Genomic DNA, 13,038 nt, shown 5'->3' with positions numbered 1-13,038 from the left:
AGAGAAGGTTAATTGTGCATTTAACTTACAAAGTAAATCTCATCTGAGTAATGGTAAAGGACATTCTGGCATATAGAGGAATTTAAGTGTCATCCCCAACTGAGAGCTCCATAGGCTGTAAACATGGTCTGGAAGTTCTTTTCCCTGTCACACCAACAAGGCTTATCTTAGTCTTGCTTAATGGTCCCTTACAACTAGTCACTACAGAATGGGTGGCCCCACGATCAAACAGAAAATCTATTATTTCATTCCCCAGCTTAACTAGAACCAGAGGATCGGCTGGGGAAACTTTAATAGATTCCTCTGGTCCCCTTCAATCTAATGCAATCTCTGTCATTACCCCAACAGCTTCCCCCGTTTCCCTCTTTTCTCCATTCAAAAGACGTGGACATTCTTTCTCCCAGTGACCCTCCTGTTGACAATGGGCACATTGATTTGTTTTTAGAGGGGTTTCACAGTGGCCTCCGCTACTACCTCCACAACCCTTACCTCTACCTCTGAACCCTCCCCATACACTTCCTCTGCCTCTTCCTCTGACATCGTTTCCATTTATTGCTGCTGCCAGCAAAGATACTTGCAACCTCATTCTGCTGTTTTTCCTTTTTTTTTTCCTCCTCCCAATCGTTATACGCTTTATATGCCATTTCTATCACTTGCAAAATCGACATTCCCCCAGCCCCCTCAACTTTCTGCAACTTTCTCCTTGTATCCTGAGTCGACTGCCCAATGAACATTTTGAACATATTGAACATCCTCTGATTTACCGCATTGTCCAGATTCAAGCCCATCCATTTTCTAACTACTTCACCTAATCTCTCGTAAAAGGCCGATGGATTTTCACTGGGGCCCTGTCTCACCTCTGTCCTGGTTTTGGCTGAGATAGAGTTACTTTTCTTCCTTGTAGTTGGTATAGTGCTGTGGTTTGTATTTGGGACAAAACCAATGTTGATAAAGTACTCACGTCCCCAGCCAGCGCCAAGCAGTCAAGGACTGTCCAGCCTCCCACGCCGGCCTGCCAGCGAGAAGGGGGCGTGCACAAGAAGCTGGGAGGAGGCACATTTTTCGGTTTTGGTACTCCATGCAGGACCCCATATAATATTAACTGTTGGTATTGCCTCAGCTGGGCTCTCCCCGCCTCTATTAAGATCCCACTCTGGATCTTTTCTAGGAGGCAAATAAACCCCAGGGTCCTCCTGTTGATTTCTTTTCCCACCCTCTTCCCTGGCTTTTATTATCATTCTTTTTTCCTCTGCTGTAAAGAAAGCGGTTGTACACCTCCCTGGCTAGGATTGTAAGTCAGTCTCTAAAAGCCAGTGCATTCCTTCAGGATTTTCTCTGTACAAACCAACAGTTTCCAATTAAACAGGTCAGAGGTAGCGAACAGAACATGTACAAAAACTGGCAATCGCTCAGTCCCACTGCTTGTCTCCAGGGAGCCTCAATAACTGGCTGCGTGTGCCCTCTAGTCTGACTGGAAATGGGGCTGACATTCTCATCACCCGATTGTGAATTAGAATCAATTGGCAATTGTCCCACGCTATTTTTCAATACAGGTGGGGCTGCTGGGACTAACAGTTGTACATCCCTCTGTTCTTTTTCATCTGCAATTTTTTATTATCACAGCCTAGGCTACAACCGCTCTTTTTTTTTTTTCTAATCAGAAGCTGTATACATCACTAGGTCAGTTGTTAGTTTACATTTTTTCTGAATATCAGGATTTCTGCACAGAATCATAAAAGCATCAACATACAAAACTTCATCCCATTTTCCCAAGTTGATGACAAAACAACATTAACTGCAATATAGTGTTATACTTCAAAAGCCCATTTTCAGGCCATCTTTCACCATCTTCCAATTGATATTGTGGCCACCATTGGTTACAATACCATTTTAATTTATCTTTAGTCATTGGTCCCCTCCAAATTTATTCCAATTCTTTAGGATGCATCCTAAGAGAGAAAAAAGAGGAGCTTTTTAGAAAGATAGTACTTACCCATTTCGGTACTGAGAAAAATTTCCTAAGCCAACGTTTCATACGCAAAAACTCCAAATACAAAACGAGGGATCTCTTCCCTATGTTACAATGTGTGGAAACAAAACTATGCTACTGCTGCGTATCTTCTCCGAAGCGTCTTATGCAGAGCTTATACAAATAACAACTTCAACTTCTTCCTTAAGAACCGGTGTGCAACGCGCCAATATACACACAGCGCAGAGGTGTTCTGTTATTGCGTCTTTGTGCAGATATGGGTGCTGGCGGTATTCCACAAAGCTAGCAGCCCACACAAAGGAACTACTACGTATTTATCTTGTTACTTGATTAGTAAAAACCCACCTAAACCTATGCTCACTGGCTAGTGATTACCGTAACACTTGCTACTGGTCAGTTATCTTTCAATTAGCCTCGCTTGCTATGTCAATCAGCACGCGTGCTCTTGGCAGGTGGGGGGGCAATTTGCACAGTCCCTCAGTTGAGTCAGTGGCTGCGATCTCCGCCTGCCGCCTTTACCTTTCCCCCACTTATGGTGGATTCTGATGATTTCATACCAGCGCTTCCTTGTGGCAAGATGTTTCCTTCATCAATCCCTGAAGTCCCTCTTTCCAGTTCCTCCTCCAGAGGCTGGTGGTTAGTAAGGCACGCCAGAAGTAACCCGGCCTCCTGTTTCACAGGATACTTAGTGAAAAGTCTAATTTTCTGCTGTACACCAACTTCATACCTCTTCCTAGAGGCCATTTCTTCACCAGGAACAGTCAAACACATCCTTGCAGGAGTGGGCAACACCAGGTTGGACTGTTGGGACTGTTTGCAAGCCCGGTGGTTGGTACGGCTGTCGTGCTGCGGCTTTAACGGCAATATCTGTTAGACCATTTCTTAACTCTTCTTTTGTCCTTCTGTGGGTGTGGGCTGGCTGATGAATGACAGCAAGTTTCTCTGGAATTGTACAGCTTTTAACAGTTCAGTAATGTGAAGAGCATTGGATGTTTCACTTCCACTAGTATAAACCCACACAGCCTCCATAACTGCCTAGTAGCATGGCATACTCCAAATGCATGCTGAGAATCAGTACAAATATTCACAGTCTTTTCTTTGGCCAGCTGATAGACCTCTGTTAATGCCATTAATTCTGCTGCTTGTGCACTCAGCTTCAGACTGAGTGGTGAAGTCTCCACTACTCCATTCTCTGTAGTTATTGAATAACCCATAACACACTTGCCATTCAGATAATATGAAGACCCACTTACTTACAAATAGTTCCAGATTGGGATCTAGAAATGGCACATCTGTTAAATGTCCTCGAGCCTTTTCAGCTTCACGGCTTGTTACTATATAGTCATGATAGGAGTTCCTTCCCCAGGTAAAGGAGCAGAATAGCAGGGTCCAGTGTATTACACTGCTTAAGTTCTATGTTTTTCATTGTTAGAATCAGCTCATAGTGGTGTATTTGCTGTGGTGACATTGCCTGCTTATACCATTGGAGGATGTCCAAGCACCAGTTTCCACTCTGTTCAACTAGGAGTGCTGCAGCAGCGATTGCACAGATGCAGGCAACGGATCCTTGAGCTACGGGGACTGGCTGAGTCGAATAATGTGCAATTAGATGCTATCATTCCCCAAAAGCTTTGAATTAACATCCCTGAGGATGGGGGGGGATGTTTTTCTGGATTTTAGTAAGGCTTCTGACACTGTCCCTCACAGCAACCTTCTGGACAAGCTGTCCATCTGTGGGATGAGCAGGTTTATGGTGCGGTGGGCGAAGAACCGGCTGAAGGGCAGGGCCTGAAGTGTTGAGGTGAATGGGGCTACATCTGGCTGGCGGCCGGTCACCAGCTGTGTCCTTCAGGGCTCAATCCTGGGGCCAGTTCTGTTCAATATTTCTATCAATGATCTGGATGGAGGAGTGGAATGCACCATTAGCGAGTTTGCTGAGGATACGAAACTGGGATGTGCTGTTGACTCTCTTGAGGGACAAGATGCCTTGCAGAGGAATCCAGATAGACTGGCGCATTGGGCAGGGACATCTTTGACTGTATCAGGTTGCTCAGAGCCCCATCCAACCTGACCTGGGATGTTTCCAGGGATGGGGCATCTACCATCTCTCTGGGCAACCTGGGCCAGTGCTTCACTGCCCTCATTGTCAAAAATTTCTGCCTTACATCTAGCCTAAATCTACCCTCTTTCAGTTTAAAACCATTACCCCTTGTCCTACCACTACAGGCTCTGCTAAAAGGTCTGTCCCCAGCTTTCTCAGAAGCCCCCTTTAAGCCCTGGCAGGCTGCAATAAGGTCTCCCCGGAGCCTTCTCTGCTCCAGCCCGAAGCACCCCAGCTCGCTCAGCCTGTCCTCACAGCAGAGCTGTGCCACCCCTCTGAGCACGTTTGTGGCCTCCTCTGGCCTCGCTCCAACAAGTCTCTGTGTCTCCTGTGCTGAGGGCTCCAGAGCTGGACGCAGCACTGCAGGGGGGTCTCCCCAGAGCGGGGCAGAGGGGCAGAATCCCCTCCCTTGCCCTGCTGGCCATGTGGCTTTGGGTGCAGCCCAGGCCCTCGTTGGCCTTCTGGGCTACGGGCACGTCGCCGGCTCATGTCCAGCTTTTCACGGAGTGTGACACAGCCCTTGGGTCTCTCTGAGATAGCACAGAAATCCATGCTTCCACCTGGCTGCACATCTCAGAAGCACCCCACTTCCTTTCAGACTGCGACGGCTTCAAGGCAGGACCCCCGGCCAACAAACTGCCAGCCCCACTTTTCCTCTTCTCAGGGCTCGTCATGGGGTGTACACGGCTGGCCTCCTGCACCGGGGGCTTCTACACACACGTCTGCTGAAGACCATCAGACCGTTACCAACGACGCCGTGAGGCAGCCGCAGCAGCGAGCGGCACCCCCGAACACGGCCCGGCCCGGCCCGACCCGGCCCGGCCCGGCCCGCCGGAGGAAGAGGCGGGGCGGCGGCGGCGGCTGCCTTCCACTTCCGGCCTCCGCGCGCAGGCGCCGCTGGGCCGGAGCGCTGGCGGGAGCCCCGCCGCGCTGCCATGGCGCCGAGGCGGCGCCGGGGCCTGGCCGCGGCGGGCTCCCTGCTGCCGCTGCTCTGCGCCCTGCTCCGCGCCGCCGCCGACACCAGCACCGGCCGGGTCGGTCTGGGAGCGGGAGGGGCGCCGGGCGGGGCGTCGAGCGGGGCCGGGCCGGGCGGTTCTGTGAGGCGGCGGGGCCGGTGGTGCCGCAGCTGGGGCCGGGGTACCGTGGGGCGGGAGGGCCGGGGCCGGGTTGTGCGCTGGAAAGCTGGGCGGGCAGCGGCTCCTCGGCGCCCGGCTCCAGCCCCGTCGCCGCCCGCCAGAAGCCTTCGTGCATCGGCTGTGGGCCCTCGTCCTGCCGCGCTCCGAGGCGGCCGGTCTTGGTTGCTGCTGCCGGGCCGGGCTGGGCTCAGGTGTGCGGCCGCTGGCAGCCGTTCTGCTGTGCCTGGGCAGGTTGGGAACCGGCAGGCGAAGGCAGTCGTGCCCCTCCTGTGTGCTGCTGAGCATCAGCGTCCCGGGAGGAGCTTTGGTTGGTGCGTGTGCGTTGTGTCGTGGCCCTTTTCCTTCGCCCGCTGCCGCGTCCGAGCCTGGCCGGGGGGGAAGGGGATACGCGAGGGTAGCCCAGCCCCCGTCAGAACTGTTTTGGTTAGCGTGCTCTGCCCTTGCTGCTCAAGGACAGCTTGTTTTGGTCAGACCGAAGGTCCGCGTGTTCCAGCACGCTGTTTGTCAGAGGCCAGTGCTAGGTGCCAAGGCAGTGGTAGCAAATGTCCAGTCTCCAAGTAGTTTTGTAGCTCAGGTTTGTCTTGAGCCATTGGTGATGTCCGTGTTGAATAGCTCTGTATGTCCATTTACTTGGTGAACTTTAACGTGCCCGGCCCAGATGCTGCCTTACACCTTTTTTCTCCTGGTTTGGTAGCAAGGCCTTCCTGTCTTGCCAAGGGATTCTGGTATCTTCTTGTTGTCACAGAGAAATGGGGATTGTTCCCCCTCTTGAGCTCCTCCTGACGTGAGCCTCTCTCCCGCTGCTGTGTTATGCTGAGGGAAAGTCGTGCATCTCCCCTCCCCGCTGCTCTGAGTGATCAGGCTGCCAGTGTGAGAGCAGCGCGCACAGATGGTTTGTCAGTGTTTGTGTCCTGTGGGTCAGAGGGAATGTCCTCATGGCTGGAAAAATCTTAGAGGATATATGTCGATCTCATAGTAATCCTTGTCCAAGTATTGAATCGGAGGGCTGGGGTGTTGGCCAGAAGAAAGAAAGTGAAAACAGTTGAAAAGTTATGGTGGAAAGTTTATGAAAGCAAGCGTTCATTCGGGTTTTATTGGCATTTGCTCATAATAGCGAATTAATCCTTTTTCTTGTGGTATCAAAGTGAAGGTGTGGGGCGGGAAGAGAGGGGAGGGGAAAAAAAAATCCTGAATTAATGGGCGTTTTTGAAAACGCTGTTCTTAGCCTTTTGACAAATTTGACATGTGGTTTTATCTAGGGCTGCATTTTGTGGGGGCGGCGGGGAAAAGGGGCAAAGCTCCTTGAGGAGAGTTGGCTATTTTCCTGTTCTGACAATTTGCTAGATACCTGCTATTAGTAGAGGAAAAGTGCATCTAACCAGAGTCCCTGCAAACCTTCTGAGTGTGTTTTTTGGTTGTTTTGTTTCTTTTTTTGAAAGAAATACTCCTGTGCTTAGTGCAAGTGTAAAGCTGAACCTGTGTTTGCAGGGATTGCCCAGGGCCGTTAAGCCGTTTGCTTGGAGTGGTGGTCCAGAGGCAGCAGTAGGTGGTCGGCAGTGGGTTATTGGGAGCATGCTGCTGTGGGGACTGAGAAATCTCACAATTGCAAGGCAACAGAGTGCACAGGAGGTCTCTGGAACAAGGACAGGGCTTCTTGGGCATTTCTGATGTCTGCCCCAGTTACTCAGTAGGGATGGCGGCTGTTTTTAATAGGCAGGTCTGCATGCCTCCATCACCCTGGGGACCTCAGCGCTGCTTGACTGGCCCAAATTACTAGTTTCAGTGAAGTTACCTCCACTGAAAGCAAATGGTGGCATCATCCCAGTGTGAAGGGGTCTGTCCTGAATACTACGGCGTGTTTGGGCCGTGCAGAGAGGTCTCTTAGGTTGCGTGATAAAAAGCTCATCTGCACACCCACAGAGGAGCATGGAGAGGCAACGGCAGGTGAGGGAGCCCAAATAAATCCCCTGCCCCGGCACAGTGGTGCACAGAAACCCAAAGTGCAGACTTGGAGGAAGGGGCAGCCTTTTCTAGGCTCCTGCAAGGGCTGTGCCAGGGAGCTGCAGGCCCAGTGCCCAGGGCTGACATGACTCAAGATGGATCAACAAAAAACCCAATAAAATAAATCTAAAGGATATACATTATCCACAGTCCTACAGAGACACCTACATCTACTCAGTAGCACCAAGAATCTGTTGTGGGTGTAATTAAAAGCAGTTAAAACTCGGGAGCTGCCACCGCTCCATGCTCCCAGGTTGGCCTCATCCTCTACCAAAATCCCTTTCCACGTCTTCAGACTGGCCCCAGAACAAGGTCTGAGTTTTGAAATGCTGCCCAAGCCCCCTCTGCAATGGGACTGGGACCCCAGGCTCTGCCCTAAGCCTTTCCACCTGTGCCCAGCTCATGTTATTTCTGCGGTGAGGTCTATGGTGGGTTCCCACTGCAAGAGCAGGCGTCCCACACTGAGGAAGCCCCTGGCCTGAGGCAGCAGCTTAGAAGAGGATGCGGCAGGGGAGGTGGCTTTGTATACAAGCCCTGTGGCTACAGGGATGTAATATTAGCATGTGATCATGCGTTTCCCTCCAAAGCTAGACAAGAACATTTTGTCCATTGGCCACCTATTCCCATAGCTGGGTTACCCAAAGAGCAGCTCGTGTCCGGAGACAGAAACTGTTGGAGCTCTTCTACATGACAGGCCCTCTGTCTCCTCAGGGCACAAGGCAGTTGCTGCTTTAACAGCCAGGACATCCTTCTCAGCCCATTCTCGGGCTAATTAAGAGGCTTTTCTTTGTGGGATGGAACTGGCTGGTAATTAGAGATGTCCGCCTCTGTTCCTGCTAGATGTGAGAAATGAGGCACAGCCCAGGTGCGCAGGGCCCTCTCTGCCTCTTTTGTATATGCACAAACAGTTGCTGCGTAGCTGCCCCGTTCTGCAAACTGCCGTTAGAAACTTGAGGTCCCGCTCTTGCCTGTTTCCCAGTGGCCAGAGCAGCATGCCCTGTGTGTGGTTGTTGTGAGTGTCCAGCCCCTTGAGACTGTTCATCTCCCAAAAATTCTTGTCTGTCCAAGTAAGACTCAAATTAAATACAGTAGGATGGCTCTGCTTGTCTTTCTCCTTCCTCTGCTCTCCTCCTGGTGGGAGGAAGGGACATTAGCAGGTTGGTGAGGGGCATCTGATGTACGATTTAGTCTGTTGCAGAAAATTAGTCTTTCATCAGGTCTCCGTCTTGCCAAAGGCGCTGAAGGAGTAATACCTGGCTTTCTCTGGTCTTTTTCTCTGGCACTCTTGCTTAGTATCAAGAGGAGACAATGGACAATGTGAGAATACATTTGTGGATTCACGGAGGCCTTCGTATGCTGCTTGTCCAGCCCTCGGGCTCCTGGGTTCCCCTTGTGTGAGCTTTGTCCAGGATGGGCTCTTCAGAGGACATTTAGGTAGAGAGCTCTCGCCAAGGTGCCTCGCACTCCTCCCTCATCCGGGAACTGCCTGCAAGAAAGCTTGGCCCGTCCGGGCGGGCCTTGAGACAAGCAAGTCTGGGGAACTCATCAGACATTCCCAGCTCACTGGTGATACCGCAGCATCCCAACCAGTGTCTGATTTGCTTTAGGGTAGAGGCAGCAGCAGTTACGTTGCTGCTGCTGATGGAGGCTGGTGTGTCAACAAATGATTAAGGGAAAGGCAAATCAACGTTCCCAGAGGTTCCCTTCATGCTTTTGGCTCCACAGAGCCATCCTCTGGGGATCCTGCTCTCTGCGTGCTGCTCCATCCCTTCACTATCCAAAGGCATTTGCAGTCTTCCGTGTGTTTTTGGAAAAGACCTGGGAGAATTATTTGTGGGAACTCCTTGCCTTATAGTGAAAAATAATGTTCAGTCTCAACTCGGAGAGGATGATGAACTGATTAGTATACAAGCGTCTTTCTGTGGAGAAAACAACTACGTACTGGAGAGATGTGAGAGTCAGTGTATCACTGTAATGGGCACGTATTGAGCTTTATAAGTAATGTAATTACTTCTTTTAACTGCCTTCTTTCTTAGAATACAAATAGTGCGTTTCCAAGCTGGTGTAGAATAGCAGTTGTAGCCGTCAGCGGACACTCCTTAACAGAAGAAAATCATTAATTGTAATAGCAGGAAAACCGAACTAAACATTGTTTAGCCATTTCAGAACGTAAGTGTGGTAAGGCCTCTTGGTTGGGCTGTCCCCGTGGTGGCACTGTGCCGAAGTCTGGAAGCTCACCGCACAGTTGTGGTAGCACACAGGAGAAACGTCCATGGGTTTCTGATCCTTTTTGGCGTCAGTGTGTCTAGCGTTAACATGAGGAGTGGGACTGGTGAAATCCAAACTACCCTTTTCTGAAGGAATGCTTTGGGTGGTTTCAGGGTGATTTCTAACAGCTCCTTGTTGGGGAATATCCGCAGCTCTTCCCGAGCAAGCAGGGTGACGCTGAACAGCAGCAGCCCCGAGCAGTGGCACAAAAGGGAAGAAAAATGTCTCTTGCTGTGCACCATGAGTTCAATCCTTAGCTCAAGCCAGCAAAACCTGTGGTTTTGGTCAGTCTGAAAATGATGTTAAAATACACTTCACTCCTCTTCCGGATCTCCTGCATGTCAGGAGAGGTAGCTATATCAATCCACTGACGCCTGCTGTTTGTCAGCCAGCCAGAGCAAGTGGTGCTGTAGTTCACTTACCTTGGATGCTCTCCACCATGTGGCTCAGGCAGACAGATGACTCGTTGCTCAAGAGCTGTCTGTAGCCAACCTGATGGTCATTGCTCATGTCCCTTGTTGTTGTTGTTGTTTTCCTGGGAGGGTGAAGCAAAGTGGGGCCTTAGCTCAACTTTTCCACTTGTTCTAGTTTGACCTTGAGGCCAGTGCTTGGGGCACTGTAAACTGTGGCTGACCCTGATGACTTTCTCCCAGGTCATCATCGAACGCTATAAAGGGGAGAAACAGCTGCCAGTGCTGGACAAGACCAAGTTCCTCGTCCCAGACCATGTCAACATGAGTGAATTGGTCAAAATAATCCGGTGAGTGGGGTGGCCCCGGCTGGCGTGCTGTGAGCCTGTCCTCACCCACAGGCCCTGCACACAGGGTGGTGGGGTGAGGGTGAGGCAGAGGCAGCTGATGAGGGTGGTGATGGGGACATGACAACCACAGCATCCTTGTGTTGTGGTACAGTGCTTGGGGGGCTGAGGGGAGGCAGGTTCCTAGCAACTGGTGAGGAACCGTGACGTCTCCCTCATAGGGATGCCCCATGAGCTGATGAGGGGGACTCCAATCCCCTTCTTTTATCCTCCAGCTCAGATGGAAGAGGCCCCTCTGCTTTGCCCGTGCCGGCAGCGCTTGGAGAAAGGGGCTTTGCAGAGTCCCGACTCCGGAGGCCTTGGAGCCCCGAGCAGCTCCGCTGGGCTCACAGGCACCATGTCCTGAGCCTGTGGGAGGGCCTGGCCCCATGTGAACAGCATTGCTGGGGGGAGGTGGACGTGCCGTCGCGGTGCCTGCCCCAGGTGGGTTGACTCAGGCCCTCCTGCCCTTGCCCCCACAGGCGTCACTTGCAGCTGAATCCCACCCAGGCTTTCTTCCTGCTGGTGAACCAGCACAGCATGGTGAGTGTGTCCACCCCCATCTCAGAGATCTACGAGCAGGAGAAGGACGAGGATGGCTTCCTCTACATGGTCTATGCTTCCCAGGAAACCTTTGGCTACTGAGGCCTGCCGGGAGGTGGCGTGTCGAGACAGATGAACTGTGGCGCACAGGCCCCCGGCCTTGGAAGACAACACAACCAGAGGGGACTGTGCTGACTCCCTTTCCCTCCCTCCCTCCCTCCCCTTCCCATCACCCTGTCACCAGAGGCTCGTGGCGTGTGTTGGACTTGCACAGCCCTTCACCTCTGTGTCGATGGGTCCCGCTCCCTCCACGCACGCACACCCATGTGCGCACATACGTACAGACACCCACGCGCACCCATGGGGCCTCGGCTTCCCATCCCCTGCGTGTAACCTTCGGCTGCTCTCACCGTGCTGTGTATGTGTGTGTGCGCGTCCTTGTAGCCTGCTGCCAGAACGGTTCGGCCGGTGACGGAGAGAGGACAGGACACTGTCGCCTTTGCTTTCAGCACAGGGAGAGCCGCCTCTCCTCCAAGACACTAGTAAAGGGCAGGAGGTCTGCAGAAGCAGCAAACAGATGTTACCATTGCTCCCGAGTTTTAATTGATTTTAATTACACCCATATCAGATTCTTGGTGCTACTGAGTAGATGTAGACGTCTCTGTAGGACTGTGGATAATGTATATCCTTTAGATTTATTTTATTGGGTTTTTTCTTTGGGTTTGTTTTGGGTTTTGGTTTGTTTGTTTGTTTTAAGGGATAGATTGGAATGGGGAGAGGGGGTGATCTTTCCTGTATTCTGTAGGTAAATAAATTGGGCTTCGTTGCACTTTAAAGCATAGTAGATGTCAGAGTGGAATTTACTTTTAATTTATACGCGTTGGCCGTATATAGTGCTGCTCCTCTGTTGACAGTTGTACCTAGATTGTCTTTATTCCTTTTTTTTTTTAAATAAAATTGATTTCCCTTCTCTCTGTCTCCCCATTGCATGCCATTTTTCAGTCTCAGTGTGGCAAAGAATTTGCTCAAGGAATGTACTGATTTATATTTGCTATGTTCCCGTTCCTGTTTCTCATGTATTATACCGAAAAAATGTATATGATAAAATCTCACCCAGTTTAATCTAGACAAAGGTAAATATATATAAAAATATATATATATATATATAAAATAAACATGAATTCAAGTTGTGTCTTGTAGGAATGTTCTGTTCCCATCTCATTTGTCTGTGTTAATGTCCCTGGTGTCAAGTAAGAGCGATGTGTGTTCCCCGTGTTCGCTGGCGCATTGTTTGCCTGCCCAGGCTTTGGAGCTGGTTAGTCCAAGCTACGGCAAAACCGGCTGGCTGGGGTTGAGGGGCTGAGGCAAAAGGTGGAAGCTCGGTTTAGAGGACAGAGCACTGGTTAGCCAGGTGGGAAGCATGGGAAGCCCTGCCCTACCTGTTACATAGTGTTAGGTAAGTCTCTTACCCTGTGACCAAGTTTCCTCATCTGGGGGGAAAAAAAAAAAGAAAATAGAGGTGGGGGGCATTTGCAAAGTCTCTGCTTTTAAAGGAAGCTTTGAGCAGTGCAGATAATCTCCCTGAGCACTCGGTCAAAACTCTTTTCCAACCAAAGGCAGGGGCTGGTGGCCGTTTAGCATTTCAGTGTGTTTCCCTGCCCCTCGGCTCGCTCTAATTCCTTTGCCCAGCAGAGAGGGGTTTAGATACTGTTTCCCTGAGTTACAGCTGACTGTCTTGTTTATGTCCCACGCCTGCAGGAAATCTCCTGTCCAGGGAAGGAGCTAGTGTAAGGGACAAGACCCAGCGGAGTGCACGCAGGTGGGCAAGCGCTGAAGAAAGATGGTAGGAAGCCAGCTGGAAGCAACAGCAGCCAGCAGAGTGTGGGTGAGAACAGTTGCCCCACTGGTCCTGGCAGTGGGAGCAGCAATGGGGCTTGCCCTGTGTTAAGCACCAGCCTCATGGTATTTAAACTCTAGTCGCTGAGCAAAGGTCCTCTCGCATCCACCTCCCTGTGGGATGGGCTCCTGCAGGTGATGCGGCCCCACAGCAGCGTCAGCCCAGCTGAGGCGTCTCCCTTTGGGAGTTGGGAAAGGAGTGGCAGATGTGCTTAAACACAGTGGGCTGGAGCCCTTGGTGGGGTATAGTAGTGGAGCTGAGGTGTCTCACTCTCTCCACCATGAATGCAGTCACCTGGAGATGGGC

General features: G+C 51.2%; 2 protein-coding genes across 2 annotated transcripts in view; one reads left to right on the top strand and one right to left on the bottom strand.

The window, feature by feature from the left end:
* Positions 1 to 13,038, bottom strand: part of LOC309410746 (uncharacterized protein) — a gene marked incomplete at its 5' end in the record, with an annotated part of 54,225 nt that overhangs the window by 30,843 nt on the left and 10,344 nt on the right.
* LOC309410910 (microtubule-associated protein 1 light chain 3 alpha-like) lies at positions 5,027 to 10,937 on the top strand (the record flags this gene model as incomplete). The annotated part of the gene is made up of 3 exons (XM_082007404.1): positions 5,027 to 5,125; positions 10,150 to 10,256; positions 10,775 to 10,937. The coding sequence occupies 3 exons, from the start codon at positions 5,027 to 5,029 to the stop codon at positions 10,935 to 10,937; spliced, it is 369 nt and encodes a 122-aa protein (XP_081863530.1).

Source organism: Phaethon aethereus (assembly GCF_964289735.1).
Source record: "Phaethon aethereus genome assembly, chromosome: 16".
NCBI classification, from domain to species: Eukaryota; Metazoa; Chordata; class Aves; order Phaethontiformes; family Phaethontidae; genus Phaethon; species Phaethon aethereus.
This window is presented reverse-complemented; position numbering and strand designations above follow the sequence as displayed.